This window comes from Scomber japonicus, chromosome 10 (assembly GCF_027409825.1).
Source record: "Scomber japonicus isolate fScoJap1 chromosome 10, fScoJap1.pri, whole genome shotgun sequence".
NCBI classification, from domain to species: domain Eukaryota; kingdom Metazoa; phylum Chordata; class Actinopteri; order Scombriformes; family Scombridae; genus Scomber; species Scomber japonicus.
In genome coordinates, this window is record NC_070587.1 from 36,088,290 (window position 1) to 36,109,525 (window position 21,236).

At 47.1% G+C, this 21,236-nt stretch overlaps 1 protein-coding gene across 1 annotated transcript in view; it reads right to left on the minus strand.

Moving 5' to 3' along the window:
- Positions 1-348: 348 nt before the first annotated feature.
- The window catches only part of myo1eb (myosin IEb), a 23,721-nt gene continuing 2,833 nt past the window's right edge, over positions 349-21,236 (minus strand). Inside the window, 24 exon segments of the mRNA XM_053327753.1 lie at positions 349-524; positions 1,024-1,199; positions 2,169-2,358; positions 2,434-2,508; positions 2,590-2,747; positions 2,861-3,007; positions 4,954-5,099; positions 5,535-5,704; positions 6,205-6,319; positions 7,348-7,492; positions 7,898-8,103; positions 8,731-8,812; positions 8,957-9,042; positions 11,458-11,625; positions 12,394-12,480; positions 13,819-13,905; positions 14,226-14,306; positions 14,419-14,615; positions 14,722-14,854; positions 16,980-17,114; positions 19,511-19,642; positions 20,009-20,098; positions 20,234-20,270; positions 20,272-20,301. Coding sequence (XP_053183728.1) covers positions 448-524; positions 1,024-1,199; positions 2,169-2,358; positions 2,434-2,508; positions 2,590-2,747; positions 2,861-3,007; positions 4,954-5,099; positions 5,535-5,704; positions 6,205-6,319; positions 7,348-7,492; positions 7,898-8,103; positions 8,731-8,812; positions 8,957-9,042; positions 11,458-11,625; positions 12,394-12,480; positions 13,819-13,905; positions 14,226-14,306; positions 14,419-14,615; positions 14,722-14,854; positions 16,980-17,114; positions 19,511-19,642; positions 20,009-20,098; positions 20,234-20,270; positions 20,272-20,301 — 2,950 coding nt within the window. The 3' untranslated portion in view covers positions 349-447.

Genomic DNA, 21,236 nt, shown 5'->3' on the forward strand with positions numbered 1-21,236 from the left:
TTATGGACACACACACCTGCGTTACAGGGACACACACACCTACACACCTGAGTTATGGGGACACACACACACAAACCTGTGTTATGGGGACACACACACCTGCGTTACGGGGACACACACACACCTGAGTTACGGGGACACAAACACACACCTGCGTTATGGGGACACGGGGACACACACACACACACACACACACACACACACACACACACACCTGAGTTACGGGGACACACACACACACACAACTGCGTTATGGACACACACACACACACACACACCTGAGTTAAGGGGTACACACACACGTGAGTTACCGGGACACACACACCTGCATTATGGGGACACACACACACACACACACACCTGAGTTACGGGGACACACACACATTAATATTCAGTAATCAGCTGTTTCCTGTCAGCTCCGGTGACCTCTGACCCTGGAGAGCAGGCCTAGATCTTCTCCACATAGTTTCCGGGGAACATCCCCTCCCTGCCTCGCAGCCGGCCGTACCACCAACCCGACGGATCTGCAGACACAGTTCAGAGTTAGTAATACCTATATACCTCCTTTCCTTCCTCCCTCGTTTCCTTCCTCCCTCCCTTCCTTCCTTCCTTGACTCGGGGACACAGACTGAGGACTCTCCTATCAGAGTTAGTAATACCTATATACCTCCTTTCCTTCCTCCCTTCCATCCTTCCTTCCTCCCTTCCATCCTTTCTTCCTCCCTCCCTTCCTCCCTCCTTTCCTTCCTTCCTTGACTCGAGGACACAGACTGAGGACTCTCTCCTATCAGAGTTAGTAATACCTATATACCTCCTTTCCTTCCTTCCACCCTTCCTTCCTCCATCCCTTCCTTCCTCCTTTCCTTCCTTCCTTCCTTCCTTCTGTCTGTCCTTCCTCCCTCCCTTCTTCTTTCCTTCCCTCCTTCCTTCCTTTCCTTCCTTCCTCCCTCGTTTCCCTCCTCCCTCGTTTCCTTCCTCCCTCCCTTCCTTCCTTCTTTCCTTCCTCCCTTCAGTCAGTAGTACCTTCAGTGAGTATCTCGATGACGTCATCGGTGTTGAAGCTGAGCTCATCGGTGTCCTGGGCGTCGTAGGCGTACAGAGCTCGGCACTGAGGAGACCGCGGCTTCGGTTTGGGAGCCGGTTTGGGTCGACCCGTTCCAGGAACCGGTCTAAACTCCTTGGACCGCCGCCGCTGCAGCCTGCAGGCAAGGAGCAGGGGTTAGACGTTCTACTGGTTCTACTGGTTCTACTGGTTCTACTGATGGTTCTACTGGTTGTATTGGTTCTACTGATGGTTGTACTGGTTCTACTGATGGTTGTACTGATGGTTGTACTGATGGTTCTACTGGTTCTACTGATGGTTGTACTGGTTCTACTGGTTCTACTGATGGTTGTACTGGTTCTACTGATGGTTCTACTGGTTGTACTGATGGTTCTACTGGTTGTACTGGTTCTACTGGTTGTACTAGTTCTACTGATGGTTGTACTGGTTCTACCGATGGTTGTACTGGTTCTACTGATGGTTGTACTGGTTCTACTGATGGTTCTACTGGTTGTACTAGTTCTACTGATGGTTGTACTGGTTCTACTGATGGTTCTACTGGTTGTACTAGTTCTACTGATGGTTCTACTGGTTGTGCTAGTTCTACTGATGGTTGTACTGGTTCTACTGATGGTTCTACTGGTTCTACCGATGGTTGTACTGGTTTACCGATGGTTGTACTGGTTCTACTGATGGTTCTATTGGTTGTACTAGTTCTACTGATGGTTCTACTGGTTGTACTGGTTCTACCGATGGTTGTACTGGTTCTATTGATGGTTGTACTGGTTCTACTGATGGTTCTACTGGTTCTACTGATGGTTGTACTGGTTCTACTGATGGTTGTACTAGTTCTACTGATGGTTGTACTGGTTGTACTGGTTCTACTGATGGTTCTACTGATGGTTCTACTGGTTGTACTAGTTCTACTGATGGTTCTACTGATGGTTGTACTGGTTCTACTGATGGTTGTACTAGTTCTACTGATGGTTGTGATGGTTGTACTGGTTCTACTGATGGTTCTACTGGTTCTACCGATGGTTGTACTGGTTCTAACGATGGTTGTACTGGTTCTACTGATGGTTGTAGTGGTTCTACTGATGGTTCTACTGGTTCTGAGCGTCCTCACCCTGCGGCACCCTGATCGGGGACGTCCATGAAGCCCATGTCGTGATTGTGGGGGGTCCTGTTGTCAGGGCGATGGTGGCTCTGGAGACGGGGCAGACTGGGCTGCTCCATGCTGGACTGCTGTCTCAGCAGGGTTCCTCTGGAGGAGGCGGGGCCTCCTCTAGGAGCACCGCCCCCTCTGGGTCGAGGGTCTGAGAGACAAAACAAACATCACAAACTGTTCCATTGAGATTCCCACTCAGACCCGGAGGTGTTCTAACTGGTACCTGAGTTGTACTGGCTGCTGGGCGGACCCTGGTTCCCCATGTAGCGGCTCTTGCGGTTGTCCCTCCTGGTCGGTCCTAAAGGGAGACAGGAAGTGAGGACCAGCAGACAAAACGCTGTGGTGGGATTCCCAATAACGGAGTCTGGTCAGAACTTACTGGAGTTTTTGGGCAGACCCGGTCCAACAGAGACCTGCAGGACCTTTCCACTGGGCTTCAGGACTGCCTCGTCCCCCTGACCCACCTGGAACTGGATCTGTCTGGACCCCGCAGAGCTGAACGGACCCCAGCCGCCTTTCTTCACCTTGAACTCCAGACTGAGAGGGAGAAAGGATACGTTTCATATTCATGTCACATCTGAACCTAACTGAAAGTGTTGAGATGAAGTTGGAGAAGTAAGATGAAAGACATGATGTGTTCGAGTACTCACAGGTTGTTAAATTTGAGCGGCAGGTTCTTCTGAGTTTTGTCGTGGAACCGCTTCACCAGCAGACTGAGGAACTCGGTCTTGAAGACGCTCTGGAGAACGCTGTCATACTCTTCCTCGTGGACGATGAAGAAGTCGTCCTGCAGAGTGCTGCACACAGAGAGAGAGAGACAGTTGAAAATGAGATAATACAGCAAATGGACTAGATCTAAACCTGGTTCTGGTCCAGATCTTGTTTTTTGTTTCTGTTACGCTTCTAGCTCTGGTTCTAGCTCTGGTTCTAGCTCCGCTTCTAGCTCCGGTTCTAGCTCTGGTTCTAGTTCTAGCTTTGGTTCTAGCTCTGGTTCTAGCTCTGGTTCTAGTTCTAGCTTTGGTTCTAGCTCTGCTCCTAGCTCTCCTTCTAGCTCTGCTTCTAGCTCTGCTCCTAGCTCTCCTTCTAGCTCTGGTTCTAGTTCTAGCTCTGGTTCTAGCTCTGGTTCTAGTTCTAGCTTTGGTTCTAGCTCTGCTTCTAGCTCTGCTTCTAGTTCTAGCTTTGCTTCTAGCTCTGCTTCTAGGTCTGCTCCTAGCTCTGCTCCTAGCTTTGGTTCTAGCTCTGGTTCTAGCTCTGGTTCTAGCTCTGCTCCTAGCTCTGCTCCTAGCTCCGCTACTAGTTCTGCTCCTAGCTCTGCTTCTAGCTCTGCTTCTAGCTCTGCTTCTAGCTCCGCTACTACTTCTGCTGCTAGCTCCGCTACTAGCTCTGCTACTAGTTCTAGCTCTGGTTCTAAGCTCTGCTTCTAGCTCTGCTTCTAGCTCTGGTTCTAGCTCTGGTTCTAGCTCCGCTTCTAGCTCCGGTTCTAGCTCTGGTTCTAGTTCTAGCTTTGGTTCTAGCTCTGGTTCTAGTTCTAGCTTTGGTTCTAGCTCTGCTCCTAGCTCTCCTTCTAGCTCTGCTTCTAGCTCTGCTCCTAGCTCTCCTTCTAGCTCCGCTACTAGTTCTAGCTCTGGTTCTAGCTCTGGTTCTAGTTCTAGCTTTGGTTCTAGCTCTGCTTCTAGTTCTAGCTTTGCTTTTAGCTCTGCTTCTAGGTCTGCTCCTAGCTCTGCTCCTAGCTTTGGTTCTAGCTCTGGTTCTAGCTCTGCTTCTAGCTCTGGTTCTAGTTCTGCTCCTAGCTCTGCTTCTAGCTCTAGCTCTGCTTCTAGCTCTAGCTCTGCTTCTAGTTCTAGCTCTGCTTCTAGCTCCGCTTCTAGCTTTGGTTCTAGCTCTGCTCCTAGCTCCGCTTCTAGCTCTGCTTCTAGCTCCGCTTCTAGCTCTCCTTCTAGCTCTGCTTCTAGCTCTCCTTCTAGCTCTCCTTCTAGCTCCGCTACTAGTTCTAGCTCTGGTTCTAGCTCTGGTTCTAGTTCTAGCTCTGGTTCTATCTCTGCTTCTAGCTCTGCTACTAGTTCTAGCTCTGGTTCTATCTCTGGTTCTAGTTCTAGCTCTGGTTCTAGTTTACCCTTCCTGTCGTCCTCCCGGGTCAAATTGACCCTGTCTGTTTTGACTGTTCCTTCCTCCCTCCCTCCTTCTCTCCTCCCTTCCTTCCTTTCCTTCCTCCTTCCTCCTTTCTTCTTCCTCCCTTCCTTCTTTCTTCCCTTCCTCCCTCCCTCCTTCTCTCTTTCTTTCCTCCCCCCTACCTTCCTTCCTTCCTTCTTTCCATCCTTCCTTCCTCCTTTCCTTTGTCCCTTCCATTCTTCGTCCCTTCCTTCCTTCCTCCTTTCCTTCTTTCCTTCCTCCCTCCCTCCTTCTCTCCTCCCTTCCTTCCTTTCCTTCCTTTCCTTCCTTCCATCTGTTCTTCCTCCCTCCCTCCTTCTCTCCTCCCTTCCTTCTTTCTTCTGCCCTTCCTTCTGTCCTCCTTTCCATCCTTCCTTCCTTCTTTGCTTCCTCCCTTCCATTCTTCCTTCCTCCTTTCCTTCCTCCCTCCTTTCCTTCCTTCCTTGACTCAAGGACAACAGGAGGGTTAAAGACCAAAACATCATCACAGTTCTAGTTCTAGTTCTGGTTCTGGTTCTAGTTCTGGTTCTGGTTCTAGTTCTAGTTCTAGCTCTAGCTCTAGCTCTGGTTCTAGTTCTGGTTCTGGTTCTGGTACCTCAGGGAGACAGACTGGATCTTGTTGAGTTCCATCTTCCTCTTGAGAACCTCTTGGATCTGACCTTTATCAGGACCCTGCTTCACCTTCTCTCGACCAATCATGTAGAGGAACTTCGGGGTCAGGATGAGGTCACGCTTCACAGACTGTAGCAAGGAGACACACAGACACCTCGAGTCAAGGAAGGAAGGAAGGAAGGGAGGGAGGAAGGAAGGTAGGGGGGAAGAAAGAAAGAGAGAAGGAGGGAGGGGGGAAGGGAAGAAAGAAGAAAGGAAGGAAGAAGAAAGGGAGATGGAGGAAGGAAAAGAAGGAAGGAGAGAAAAGAAGGGAGGAAAGAAGGAAGGAAGGAAAGAATGGAGGAAAGGAAAGGAGGAAGGAAGGAAGGATGGAGGAAAGAAGGAAGGAAAGAAGGGAGTCCTTCCTTCCTTTCCTTCCTTCCTTCTCATCATTATAACATTAGTTCCTTCCATCTTTCCTTCATCTTTCTTTTCCTTCCTTCCTCCCTTTCCTTCCTCCCTTCCTTCCCTCCTCCCTTCCTTCCTTCCTTCCTTCCTTTCCTTCGTGACCATGCTTCCTCTTACCCTGAAGCGGCGGTCATATTTCACCACCACATCAGCGAACTCGATCTTCTCTCTGCGGCCGACGAACTGTCTGATCTCAGGATGGTTGTCTGTCCCGATGTAGTCTCCCACAAAGTTCCTGTTCAGGCTGTTCCTGCGCCGCTCCTTCTTGTTCAGCAGGACGTCCGACGCTGGAGGACACAGGAAATCACTTCATGCTTAATATCCCAAAATATCCCTCCTTCCTTCCTTCTATCCTTCCTTCCTTCCCTTCCTTCCTTCCTTCCTTCCCTTTCCTTTCCTTCCTCCCTGCCTGCCTTCTTCCTCCCTCACTGGAATTATAAAATTAGTTCCTTCCCTTCCTTCCATCCTTCCTTCGTTCTCATCATTATAACAATAGTTCCTTCCTTCCTCCTTCCCTTCCTTCCTTTCCCTCCTTCCTTCCTTCTCATCATTATAACATTAGTTCCTTCCTTCCTTCTTTTCCTTCCTTCCTTCTTTTCCTTCCTTTCCTTCCTTCCTCCTTCCCTTCTTTTCCTTCCTTCTTCCCTTCCTTCCTTCCTTTCCTTCTTTTCCTTATAACATTAGTTCCTCCCTTCCTTTCTTCATTTCTTTCTTCCTCCCTTCTTTCCTTCCTTCCTTCCCTCCTCCCTTAACCCTCTGATCAACGTAACGATGAAGACGTCCTCACCTTCCTCTCTCATCTGGACGTACTTGCGGACAGCGATGTGTTTGCGCCAAGCTTTCTGGATGACCCGAGCGTAACCGTTGTACTTCCTCTCCCTCATCTCCTCCAACAGGAAGAGCTGCAAAGAAGAAGATCACATCAAGACAACAAAGAAGGGAAGGAAGGAAGGAAGGAAGGAGGGAAGGAGGAAGGAAGGAAGGAAGGGAGGGAGGGAGGGAGGAAGGGAGAGAGGAAGGGAGAGAGGAAGGGAGGGAGGAAGGGAGAGAGGAAGGAAGAGGGAGGGAGGGAGGGAGAGAGGAAGGGAGGGAGGAAGGGAGGGAGGAAGGGAGAGAGGAAGGAAGGAAGGAAGGAAGAGGGAGGGAGGGAGGGAGAGAGGAAGGGAGGGAGGATGTTTCAGATTACATAAGATTATTCTTCTTTCTGCTCACTTTCCATGAGATTTGGGAGGTTTTTGTTTTTATTGTAGGTTATTAAAATGCAAGATCATTTTTCTGACTGATTTATTGCCCAATATCGCCGTGTATCTCGCCCTCCCCCCGCGTCTTTGTTGTCACTTTGTAGCCGCTCCTCAGAGGGCACATGGCTAATGCACGTGCTGACCATATATGGTTGTGTCCAGGCGTTCCGGGGGCGCAGTATGAGGTGTGATATATCAATGGAAAATTGCGAAATTGTCTTTTCGCCGTATGCAAAAATGTAGTAGCAGTTTTACATCCTTTTTGATAAATGAGGCTCCAGATTTGTAAGTATATATTTACAATGACCAGTTACCCTCACTCATGTAAACCTATCAGTGGGTGTTGCTGTTTGCTTTCTAAAGATAACAATCTCCGTGGTATTTTGTGGCTTGTTTCTCAGCTGTTTATAGTCCCACAGGTATCCATGTGGTTATCATTATCTGCTTCATTTGCACTTTTAAAAAAAGCGAGATACACGGCGATATTGGGCAATAAATCAGTCAGAAAAACAGCACATCGTTCTCCATGGACCATGGACCATGGTCGATGGCACGTGGCTCGTCCAGTGGTCCAGATCGATGGCGGCTAGAAAGCTAACGCTAACGAAGGAAGAAAGGAAGGAAGAAGAAAGGGAGATGGAGGAAGGAAAGAAGGAAGGGAGGAGAGAAGGAGGGAGGGAGGGACGTACAGATTCTGGAGCTTTGATGAAGACTTTAGTCTTGCCCAGCTGGAACTGGTCCTGGTCCATGTTCACACAGTTGAGGAGATGAAGGACTCCCTTACGCTCCTCGCCCCTCCAGCTCGGCCACGTCTCCCTGGTCAGGATGGCATACCTGCAACACACCATAACTACTGTCAGCAAGGAAGGAAGGAAGGAGGGAGGAAGGAAGAAAGGATGGGAGGAAAGAAAGGAAGGAAGGAAGAAAGGAAGGGAGGGAGGAAGGGAAGGAGGAAGGGAGGAGAGAATGGAAGGAAGGAAGGGAGGAGAGAAAGGAAAGAAGGAAGGAAGGAAGGAGAGAATGGAAGGAAGGAAGGAAGGAAGGAAGGAAGGGAGGGAGGAGAGAAAGGAAGGGAGGGAGGAAGGGAAGGAGGAAGGGAGGAGAGAATGGAAGGAAGGAAGGAGAGAATGGAAGGAAGGAAGGAAGGAAGGAAGGAAGGAAGGAAGGGAGGAAGGAAGGAAGGAAGGAAGGAAGGGAGGAAGGAAGGAAGGGAGGCTGCGACCATGTTAGACCTCAGACCTGTGCAGGAACTTGTTGAAGGCTCGGCGGTAGGCGTATCCGGCCCGGCGGACTCGGATGTTCTCGCGGAGTCCCAAGTACTCCACCTGGTGTCTGACCCGGTTCTCCTCCCAGTCCCGAGGACGCTTGGTCTCGTTGGGTTTGATGCAGCGGATGTAGTGAGGGGTGCACTTCATCAGGGTCTGGACCAGGGTGTTGGCTTGTTTCTACAGAAGGGGGGGCAGGGTTAGACTTACTGAGGGAGGGAGGAAGGAAGGAAGGAGGGAAGGAAGGAAGGAAGGGAGGAAGGACAGAAGGAGGACAAAGAGAGAAAGAACAAGTAGTATCTGTTGAGGGAGGAAGGAGGGAAGGAAGGAGGGAGGAAAGGAAGAAAGGAAGGGAGGAAGGAAGGAAGAAGAAAGGGAGGGAGGAAGGAAGAGAAAGAAAGAACAAGAAGTATGAGGAAGAGAGAAAGGAAGGAAGGAAGGGAGGAAGGAAGGAAGGAAGGGAGGAAGGAAGGAAGGAAGGAAGGAAGGAAGGAGGGAAACACTAAGAGGAAGGAGGGAAGGAAGGAAGGAAGGAAGGAAGGAAGGAAGGAAGGAAGGAAGGAAGGAAGGAAGGAGGGAGGGAAGGAAGGAAGGAAGGAGGGAAACACTAAGAGGAAGGAGGGAAGGAAGGAAGGAAGGAAGGAAGGAAGGAAAGGAAACACTAAGAGGGAATCTGATGCTAAACAGACAGTAAATGTGTCAGATATAACTGATATGACTAACTCACACTGCTATGGTTACTATGGTTACTATAGTTACCATAGTAACCATAGTAACCATAGTAACACTTTAGTATTTCTCTCTCACCTTGATCTTGGTGCTGGCGGTGCTCGGACGCCCTCTCTTCTCAGCCTCCAGGTTCTCAGGAAACAGAGCTCTGATGAACGGACTGACCACAAACGCACCATAGACAGTTATCATGAGGTCAACACACACACACACACACACACACACACACACACACACACACACACACACACACACACACACACACACACACACACACACACACACACACACACACACTACTTACAATTCGCTGCTCTGCATCAGCTCGATGATGTCATTAAATAACACGTCTCTGTTCCTTTCACAGAAACCACCGACGTCATACGACACCTGGACAGGTAGACAGGTACAGTTAATAAATGTGTGTCAGACAGACAGGTAGACACATGGACAGGTAGACAGGTAGACACATGGATAGGTAGACAGGTAGACACATGGACAGGTAGACAGGTAGACAGGTAGACACATGGACAGGTAGACAGGTAGACACATGGACAGGTAGACAGGTAGACAGGTAGACACATGGACAGGTAGACAGGTAGACACATGGACAAGTAGACAGGTAGACACATGGACAGGTAAACAGGTACAGTTACTAAATGTCAGACAGACAGGTAGACACATGGACAGGTAGACAGGTACAGTTAATAAATGTCAGACAGACAGGTAGACACATGGACAGGTAGACAGGTACAGTTAATAAATGTGTGACAGGTAGACAGGTGGACACATGGACAGGTAGACAGGTGGACAGGTAGACAGGTAGACAGGTAGACAGGTACAGTTAATAAATGTCAGACAGACAGGTGGACACATGGACAGGTAGACAGGTAGACACATGGACAGGTAGACAGACAGGTAGACAGGTAGACACATGGACAGGTAGACAGGTGGACACATGGACAGGTAGACAGACAGGTAGACACATGGACAGGTAGACAGACAGGTAGACAGGTAGACACATGGACAGGTAGACAGACAGGTAGACAGGTAGATACATGGACAGGTAGACAGGTAGACAGGTAGACGCATGGACAGGTAGACAGACAGGTAGACAGGTAGACACATGGACAGGTAGACAGGTAGACACATGGACAGGTAGACAGACAGGTAGACAGGTAGATACATGGACAGGTAGACAGGTAGACACATGGACAGGTAGACAGACAGGTAGACAGGTAGACACATGGACAGGTAGACAGGTAGACAGGTAGACAGGTAGACACATGACAGGTAGACACATGGACAGGTAGACACATGGACAGGTAGACAGGTAGACACATGGACAGGTAGACAGGTAGACACATGGACAAGTAGACAGGTAGACAGGTAGACACATGGACAGGTAGACAGACCGGTAGACAGGTAGACACATGGACAGGTAGACAGGTAGACACATGGACAAGTAGACAGGTAGACACATGGACAGGTAGACAGACCGGTAGACAGGTAGACACATGGACAGGTAGACAGGTAGACACATGGACAGGTAGACAGGTAGACACATGGACAAGTAGACAGGTAGACAGGTAGACACATGGACAGGTAGACAGGTAGACACATGGACAGGTAGACAGGTAGACACATGGACAAGTAGACAGGTAGACAGGTAGACACATGGACAGGTAGACAGGTAGACACATGGACAAGTAGACAGGTAGACAGGTAGACACATGGACAGGTAGACAGGTAGACAGGTAGACAGGTAGACACATGGACAAGTAGACAGGTAGATAGGTAGACACATGGACAGGTAGACAGGTAGACACATGGACAAGTAGACAGGTAGACAGGTAGACACATGGACAGGTAGACAGGTAGACACATGGACAAGTAGACAGGTAGACACATGGACAGGTAGACAGGTAGACACATGGACAGGTAGACAGGTAGACACATGGACAAGTAGACAGGTAGACAGGTAGACACATGGACAGGTAGACAGGTAGACACATGGACAGGTAGACAGGTAGACACATGGACAAGTAGACAGGTAGACACATGGACAGGTAGACAGGTAGACACATGGACAAGTAGACAGGTAGATAGGTAGACACATGGACAGGTAGACAGGTAGACACATGGACAAGTAGACAGGTAGACAGGTAGACACATGGACAGGTAGACAGGTAGACACATGGACAAGTAGACAGGTAGACACATGGACAGGTAGACAGGTAGACAGGTAGACACATGGACAGGTAGACAGGTAGACACATGGACAAGTAGACAGGTAGACAGGTAGACACATGGACAAGTAGACAGGTAGACAGGTAGACACATGGACAGGTAGACAGGTAGACACATGGACAAGTAGACAGGTAGACAGGTAGACACATGGACAGGTAGACAGACAAGTAGACAGGTAGACACATGGACAGGTAGACAGGTACAGTTAATAAATGTGTGTCAGACAGACAGGTAGACAGGTAGACACATGGACAGGTAGACACATGGACAGGTACACAGACAGGTAGACAGGTAGACACATGGACAGGTAGACAGGTAGACACATGGACAGGTACACAGACAGGTAGACAGGTAGACACATGGACAGGTAGACAGGTAGACAGGTAGACACATGGACAGGTAGACAGGTACAGTTAATAAATGTGTGTCTGACAGACAGACAGACACATGGACAGAAAGACGGGTACAGTTAATAAATGTGTGACAGACAGGTAGACAGACAGGTAGACAGACAGGTGGACAGACAGGTAGACAGACAGACAGTCAGACAGGTACCTTCCCAGCGTAGTGGTGGACGATGAATCCTCTGTTCCAGCTGCTGAAGTGTTCGTGTGAGCCGATCTGTCCCTGAAGCTTCTGCAGCAGCGTCTGGTCCGCTCCCTCACCTTTAGCATGCATCGTAGCACACACGTCGTCCAGGATGCTCATGACCCCAGGAGGATTCTGGGTAATCACGCAAGGAGACAAGGAGACAAGGAGACAAACTATTTTAGCTGCTTCACTTTTAACTGATTCTATCGTTCAATAGAATGCAGAATGCAGAATAGGAAAGAAAGAAGGAAGAAAGGAAGGAAGGGAGGGAGGAAGGAAGGAAAGGAAGGAAGGAAGGAAGGATGGAAGGGAGGATGGAAGGAAGGAAGGGAAGGAAGGGAGGAGAGAAGGAAGGAAGGAAGGTAGGGGATAGGAAAGAAAGAGAGAAGGAGGGAGGGAGGAAGGGAAGAAAGAAGGAAGGAAGGAAGAAGAAAGGGGGATGGAGGAAGGAAAGAAGGAAGGGAGGAGAGAAGGAGGGAGGGAGGAAAGACAGATGGAAGGACGGATTGAGGAAAGAAGAAAGGGGGATGGAGGAAGGAAAGAAGGAAAGGAAAAGAAAATGAAGGAAAGGTGGAAGGAAGGAAGGAAGGAAGGATATTTTGGGATATTTACAGAAGTTACCAAATATAATTATTTGCCCAATAAAGGGTTAAAGGAAGGAAGGAAGGAAAGAAGGGAGGAAAAGAAAGGAAGGAAGGAAGGAAGGAAAGAAGGAAGGAAAGAAGGAAGGAAGGAAAGAAGGAAGGAAAGAAGGAAGGAAGGAAAGAAGGAAGGAAAGGAGGAAGGAAGGAAAGAAGGAAGGAAAGAAGGAAGGAAGGAAAGAAGGAAGGAAAGAAGGAAGGAAAGAAGGAAGGAAGGAAGGAAGGAAAGAAGGAAGGAAGGAAGGATATTTTGACTGACCAGTTTGGACTCGATGAGGTCACAGACCACCTTGTTGTTGAAATACTCGATGGGCGTCCACTTGATTCCCTCCTGGACGTACTCCTCCTGCAGAGACATGACACCATTCATATTTATTAATAAGGAAGGAAGGAAGGGAGGAAAGGAAGGAAGGATTCCTCCTGCAGAGACACCACACCATCACACCCTGTTCCCATGGTCAGAGACAGGACTACAGATCACAGCCTTCTGGCTCAGAGGTTTATTAGTGCCACGGGTTCTAGCTCCGTTTTTCAGCGCGTAACTCCTCCCGCAGCTTTGAGAAAACCCAGACAATATATACATCAAAACGTGCGGCTCGATCAGGAAAGAGGTGTCGTGACTTTTGGTGTTGAATTTCCAATTTTTCCCAAAGTTATTCCCAAAAAAACTGATTTCTTCATTGGAAATGAATAGGAATTTTTTGAAAACCCCCCAAAATGTCACCTTTTTCAGAGTCACCTAGTGTGATTCAAACTTTAAAACCAAGGAAAACTCTCTCTCTTTCAGAATCTGCCGGCTTCTGTGTCTCTCACGGTGTTTTCGGTTTTTGGACAGGAGTTACGGTTTTCTCACAGTTTGCAATTGTTCGGGACCTTGTCAGAAGCCAAATTCTTCAGAATTTTGAAAATTTTTTCCAAGCACATTCTCAAATCGCCGTAGCAACCGTAGGGCCTTAGCTGCCCTTAGCAACCAAAGGGCCTTAGCTGCCCTTAGCAACCGTAGGGCCTTAGCTGACCTTAGCAACCTGTCGCTGGACAGAAACTGACCTACTTTTTCGTGATTGGCTAAACTGATCTCACTTTTTGTGATTGGCTAATTCTACCTGTCTGTCTGTTTTACCAGTTAACTGAGCTAGTATTGATAGTCTCTCTATATATATATATACATATGAATTATATTGACACTCTTACTGCTCAAATGTAGGCTGGTGTGTGTGTGTGTGTGTGTGTGTGTGTGTGTGTATGTGTGTGTGTGTGTCAGTGTGTGTTTGTGTGTGTGTGTGTGCTAACAGGGTATGTGTGAGGCATAAAGTGCTGTAGTGTCGTGCTTAGAGTTAGTGCATGTTGCTACTGCCTTGTGCTCTGTGTGCTACTCTCTGCTTACATCTACTGTTACACTTGATACTGAACAGTAAGATGTTCTTAATACTGCCACAGTAAAAGTTACTTAGTGTTATATGATCAGGGTGACTTTTGAACACTGGAAATAAATCATGTACTCGTCCCGGCAGTAGCCCCGTGGCATTCAAGACAAATATTCAGATCTCAGTGAAGTCACACAGAGTCACAGTGTGGTTGATGACGGATTCACAGGTTTTAAAACACTGGAGTGAGATATGATGTCATTATGTGATGATGTCATTGTGTGATGATGTCATTGTGTGATGATGTCATCATGCGTCACCTGTTCTGCCTTCAGTGTGAGCTCGATGAAGATCTGCTGCAGCTTCTCGTTGACGAAGTTGATGCAGAACTGCTCAAAACCATTTTTCTAGAAGAGAAAAATCAAATCATAACTTCATTGAACAAACAGATGATATATGATCAATCAAATTAATCAATCAGTGAATACTATCAGATGTCCAACAGAAGACGAACTCATCTGAATGTAATGAGTGTAATGTAGTCACCAGGTTTAGATAAAATAGATCATTACTCTGGTTCAGCCGATTCCAATCTTATCCTTCTTTTGACGAATCTCTGCAGGACTCTTTTAACTGGTGTCCTCACAAGTGTAGAAGAACAAGTATGTGTGTGTGTGTGTGTGTGTGTGTGTGTGTGTGTGTGTGTGTGTGTGTGTGTGTGTGTTACCTGGAAGATCTCGAAGCCATAAATGTCGAGCACGCCGATGTTCAGATCCTCCTGGTCCTTCTGCATGGCCTTATTAACACACTGACAGAGACACACACACACACACACACACACACACAGTTACCATTAACACTAACACAGACAGGAAGTGAACAATCAGAGAGTGGTGTGTGACGTGTTTCTGTGGACTCACGTCGACCAGGAAGTCAAAGAGTCGGGTGTAGAGCGCTTTGGACAGGGCGTCTCTGGTGAAACAGGCCTGCTCCGTGTTCAGGGTGACGGAGATGGACTCGGTCTTGCCCCCCCACTTACTGTCCATAATCCTGCTGGTGAGTTTACTGCAGAGACCGTCCTGAGAGATTCCCAGCAGGAAGGACGGGAACGCTAGGACTGACAGACAGAGACAGGTAGTTTAGTGGTACTACAATACCCATGATCCTCAGCTGCTGTTGCTAGGTGGAAGAAGTCAGTTACATTGAGCAGTGTGGTAACTCACAGTCCTGGCTTTCAACCACAGCGTAATTGTTTTCCTCTCTGAAGCTGATGTTTCCCAGATGAATGATTCCTGCAACCATCTGAAGAACTGAGTCCTGTTCCTCCACAGACAGACCCACTACTGACATCGCTTCCTGAAAGACAGACAGACAGTTATAGACAGTTATAGACAGACAGTTGCAGACAGTTATAGACAGACAGTTATAGACAGACAGTTATAGACAGACAGTTGCAGACAGACAGTTGCAGACAGACAGTTGCAGACAGACAGTTGCAGACAGACAGTTATAGACAGACAGTTGCAGACAGACAGTTACAGACAGACAGTTGCAGACAGACAGTTATAGACAGTTGTAGACAGTTGCAGACAGACAGTTACAGACAGTTGTAGACAGTTGCAGACAGACAGTTACAGACAGACAGTTACAGACAATTATAGACAGTTGCAGACAGACAGTTGCAGACAGACAGTTGCAGACAGACAGTTATAGACAGTTGTAGACAGTTGCAGACAGACAGTTACAGACAGTTGTAGACAGTTGCAGACAGACAGTTATAGACAGTTGTAGACAGTTGCAGACAGACAGTTACAGACAGACAGTTACAGACAATTATAGACAGTTGCAGACAGACAGTTGCAGACAGACAGTTGCAGACAGACAGTTGCAGACAGACAGTTGCAGACAGACAGTTACAGACAGACAGTTGCAGACAATTATAGACAGTTGCAGACAGACAGTTACAGACAGTTGTAGACAGACAGTTGCAGACAGACAGTTGCAGACAGACAGTTACAGACAGACAGTTACAGACAATTATAGACAGTTGCAGACAGACAGTTGCAGACAGACAGTTGCAGACAGACAGTTGCAGACAGACAGTTACAGACAGACAGTTGCAGACAATTATAGACAGTTGCAGACAGACAGTTACAGACAGTTGTAGACAGACAGTTGCAGACAGACAGTTGCAGACAGACAGTTACAGACAGACAGTTACAGACAGACAGTTGCAGACAATTATAGACAGTTGCAGACAGACAGTTACAGACAGTTGCAGACAGACAGTTGCAGACAATTATAGACAGTTACAGACAGACAGTTACAGACAGTTGCAGACAATTATAGACAGTTGCAGACAGACAGTTGCAGACAGACAGTTACAGACAGTTGTAGACAGACAGTTGCAGACAGACAGTTGCAGACAGACAGTTACAGACAGACAGTTACAGACAATTATAGACAGTTGCAGACAGACAGTTGCAGACAGACAGTTGCAGACAGACAGTTACAGACAATTATAGACAGTTGCAGACAGACAGTTACAGACAGACAGTTGCAGACAGTTACAGACAGACAGTTACAGACAGTTACAGACAGACAGTTACAGACAATTATAGACAGTTGCAGACAGACAGTTGCAGACAGACAGTTGCAGACAGACAGTTGCAGACAGACAGTTGCAGACAGACAGTTACAGACAGACAGTTGCAGACAATTATAGACAGTTGCAGACAGACAGTTACAGACAGTTGTAGACAGACAGTTGCAGACAGACAGTTGCAGACAGACAGTTACAGACAGACAGTTACAGACAATTATAGACAGTTGCAGACAGACAGTTGCAGACAGACAGTTGCAGACAGACAGTTGCAGACAGACAGTTGCAGACAGACAGTTACAGACAGACAGTTGCAGACAATTATAGACAGTTGCAGACAGACAGTTACAGACAGTTGTAGACAGACAGTTGCAGACAGACAGTTGCAGACAGACAGTTACAGACAGACAGTTACAGACAGACAGTTGCAGACAATTATAGACAGTTGCAGACAGACAGTTACAGACAGTTGTAGACAGACAGTTGCAGACAATTATAGACAGTTGCAGACAGACAGTTACAGACAGTTGTAGACAGACAGTTGCAGACAGACAGTTGCAGACAGACAGTTACAGACAGTTGTAGACAGACAGTTGCAGACAGACAGTTGCAGACAGACAGTTGCAGACAGACAGTTACAGACAATTATAGACAGTTGCAGACAGACAGTTGCAGACAGACAGTTGCAGACAGACAGTTACAGACAATTATAGACAGTTGCAGACAGACAGTTACAGACAGACAGTTGCAGACAGTTACAGACAGACAGTTACAGACAGTTACAGACAGTTACAGACAGTTACAGACAGACAGTTGCAGACAGTTGCAGACAGACAGTTGCAGACAGACAGTTACAGACAGTTACAGACAGTTACAGACCATAGTATCGGAGAACTCCTTCTTGTCATTGACGTCCTCCACCGTGTAGGTTCCTGATTGGTTGAGGTAGTAGTAGTAGTCGGGGGTCGTGACCCCAAGGTTCTCCCTCTGCTGCTCATTGGCCCCTGTCAACAGCTGAGGGCCACAGAGAGGTCAGAGGTCACAGGAGGGCAGTACGTGGTAGTAACTATTGCAGTACCTGGTGGTAACTATTGCAGTACCTGGTAGTAACTACTGCAGTACCTGGTAGTAACTATTGCAGTACCTGGTGGTAACTATTGCAGTACCTGGTGGTAACTATTGCAGTACCTGGTAGTAACTATTGCAGTACCTGGTGGTAACTACTGCAGTACCTGGTAGTAACTACTGCAGTACCTGGTAGTAACTATTGCAGTACCTGGTAGTAACTATTGCAGTACCTGGTAGTAACTATTGCAGTACCTGGTAGTAACTATTGCAGTACCTGGTAGTAACTACTGCAGTACCTGGTAGTAACTATTGCAGTACCTGGTGGTAACTACTGCAGTACCTGGTAGTAATTATTGCAGTACCTGGTAGTAACTATTGCAGTACCTGGTAGTAACTATTGCAGTACCTGGTGGTAACTATTGCAGTACCTGGTGGTAACTATTGCAGTACCTGGTGGTAACTATTGCAGTACCTGGTAGTAACTATTGCAGTACCTGGTAGTAACTATTGCAGTACCTGGTGGTAACTACTGCAGCACCTGGTAGTAACTATTGCAGTACCTGGTGGTAACTATTGCAGTACCTGGTAGTAACTACTGCAGTACCTGGTAGTAACTATTGCAGTACCTGGTGGTAACTATTGCAGTACCTGGTAGTAACTATTGCAGTACCTGGTAGTAACTATTGCAGTACCTGGTGGTAACTATTGCAGTACCTGGTGGTAACTATTGCAGTACTTGGTGGTAACTATTGCAGTACCTGGAGGTAACTATTGCAGTACCTGGTGGTAACTATTGCAGTACCTGGTAGTAACTATTGCAGTACCTGGTAGTAACTACTGCAGTACCTGGTGGTAACTATTGCAGTACCTGGTGGTAACTATTGCAGTACCTGGTGGTAACTATTGCAGTACCTGGTGGTAACTATTGCAGTACCTGGTAGTAACTATTGCAGTACCTGGTAGTAACTATTGCAGTACCTGGTAGTAACTATTGCAGTACCTGGTAGTAACTATTGCAGTACCTGGTGGTAACTATCGCAGTACCTGGTGGTAACTATTGCAGTACCTGGTAGTAACTAATGCAGTACCTGGTAGTAACTACTGCAGTACCTGGTAGTAACTATTGCAGTACCTGGTAGTAACTATTGCAGTACCTGGTGGTAACTATTGCAGTACCTGGTAGTAACTATTGCAGTACCTGGTAGTAACTATTGCAGTACCTGGTAGTAACTATTGCAGTACCTGGTAGTAACTACTGCAGTACCTGGTAGTAACTATTGCAGTACCTGGTGGTAACTACTGCAGTACTTGGTAGTAACTATTGCAGTACCTGGTAGTAACTATTGCAGTACCTGGTAGTAACTATTGCAGTACCTAGTAGTAACTATTGCAGTACCTGGTGGTAACTATTGCAGTACCTGGTAGTAACTACTGCAGTACCTGGTAGTAACTACTGCAGTACCTGGTAGTAACTATTGCAGTACCTAGTAGTAACTATTGCAGTACCTGGTGGTAACTATTGCAGTACCTGGTGGTAACTATTGCAGTACCTGGTAGTAACTACTGCAGTACCTGGTGGTAACTATTGCAGTACCTGGTGGTAACTAATGCAGTACCTGGTGGTAACTATTGCAGTACCTGGTAGTAACTATTGCAGTACCTGGTAGTAACTATTGCAGTACCTGGTAGTAACTACTGCAGTACCTGGTAGTAACTACTGCAGTACCTGGTGGTAACTATTGCAGTACCTGGTGGTAACTATTGCAGTACTTGGTAGTAACTATTGCAGTACCTGGTAGTAACTATTGCAGTACCTGGTAGTAACTACTGCAGTACCTGGTGGTAACTATTGCAGTACTTGGTAGTAACTATTGCAGTACCTGGTAGTAACTACTGCAGTACCTGGTAGTAACTATTGCAGTACTTGGTAGTAACTATTGCAGTACCTGGTAGTAACTACTGCAGTACCTGGTGGTAACTATTGCAGTACTTGGTAGTAACTATTGCAGTACCTGGTAGTAACTACTGCAGTACCTGGTAGTAACTATTGCAGTACTTGGTAGTAACTATTGCAGTACCTGGTAGTAACTACTGCAGTACCTGGTAGTAACTATTGCAGTACCTGGTAGTAACTACTGCAGTACCTGGTAGTAACTACTGCAGTACCTGGTAGTAACTATTGCAGTACCTGGTAGTAACTACTGCAGTACCTGGTAGTAACTATTGCAGTACCTGGTAGTAACTACTGCAGTACCTGGTAGTAACTATTGCAGTACCTGGTAGTAACTATTGCAGTACCTGGTAGTAACTATTGCAGTACTTGGTAGTAACTACTGCAGTACCTGGTAGTATATGTGGAAGTTTCTCTCTCCAGGGTTTTGTGAAACCACTCGGCTTTTCTCCAGTAGAAAGTTGGAGATCTTCCCGCCATCAGGAGCGCCTCCTCGACTGAACTGGATCTCAAAGTATTTTCCCTGAAGGGGGAGGAAGAGGAACGTTCATAGTATTTATACATGTTCGTAGTATTTATACATGCTCATAGTATTTATACATGTTCATAGTATTTATACATGCTCATAGTATTTATACATGTTCATAGTATTTATACATGCTCATAGTATTTATACATGTTCATAGTATTTATACATGTTCATAGTATTTATACATGTTCATAGTATTTATACATGTTCATAGTATTTATACATGCTCATAGTATTTATACATGTTCATAGTATTTATACATGTTCATAGTATTTATACATGCTCATAGTATTTATACATGTTCATAGTATTTATACATGCTCATAGTATTTATACATGTTCATAGTATTTATACTGACGAATCTGCTGGAGTTGTTGTTGCGGACGGTCTTGGCGTTGCCGAAGGCCTCCAGTAGAGGATTGGACTGCAGGATGATGTCTTTAACATGCTACACACACACACACACACACACACACACACACACACACACACACACACACACACACCAGCTGCATCACTGCTAACACTCATATAACAACCAGCAGTAACAGTACTGCAGTACTAATACTACTACTGCACTGACCTGGACTTTGTCTCCTCCTCCAGACACCTTGGACACCTTGGACAGTTTTTCCGGCGCCGCTCTCACCGCTGAAACACAACAAGCGGGAAACTCAACACGGCAGCATGAGTAACAGACTTCTTTCCTACCTTCCTTCTTTCCTTTCCTTCATTCTTCCTTCATCCCTTCCTTCCTTCCTCCCTCCTTTCCTTCCTTCCTCCCTCCCTTCTTCCTTCCTCCCTCCCTTCCTTCCTTCTTCCTTCCCTTCATTCTTCCTTCATCCCTCCCTTCCTTCTTCCTTCCCTCCCTTCCTCCTTCCTTTCCTTTCCTCCCTCCTTTCCTTTCCTCCCTTCCTCCCTCCCTCCTTTCCTCCCTTCCTCCCTCCTTCCCTTTCCTCCCTTCCTTCCTCCCTCCTTTCCTTCCTTCTCTCCTTTCCTTCCTTCTTTCCTTTCATCCCTTCCTTCCTTCCTCCCTCCTTTCCTTCATTCTTCCTTCCTCCCTCCCTTCCTTCCTTCTTCCTTCCTACCTCCCTTCCTTCTTCCTTCCTCCCTCCCTTCCTTCCTTCCTTCTTCCTTCATCCCTCCCTTCCTTCCCTCCCTTCCTCCTTCCTTTCCTTTCCTCCCTTCCTCCCTTCTCTCCTTTCCTTCCTTCTTTCCTTTCATCCCTTCCTTCCTTCTTCCTTCCCTCCCTTCCTCCCTCCTTTCCTTTCGTCCCTCCCTCCCTCGCTCCTTTCCTTCCTCCCTCCCTCCTTTCCTTTCCTTCCTCCCTCCCTCGTTTCCTTCCTTGACCCGAGGACAACTCCTGTTGAAGGAAGGAGGGAGGAAGGAAGGAAGGGATGAAAGGAAAGAAGGAAGGAAGGAAGGAAGGTAGTAAAGAAGGAAGGAAGGGATGAAAGGAAAGAAAGAAGGAAGGAAGGTAGGAAAGAAGGACAGAGGAAAGAAAGAGAGAAGGAGGGAGGGAGGAAAAAAGGAAGGGATGGAGGAATAAGGAAGGAAAGGAAAGGGGGATAATGTTTGTGGTGAGT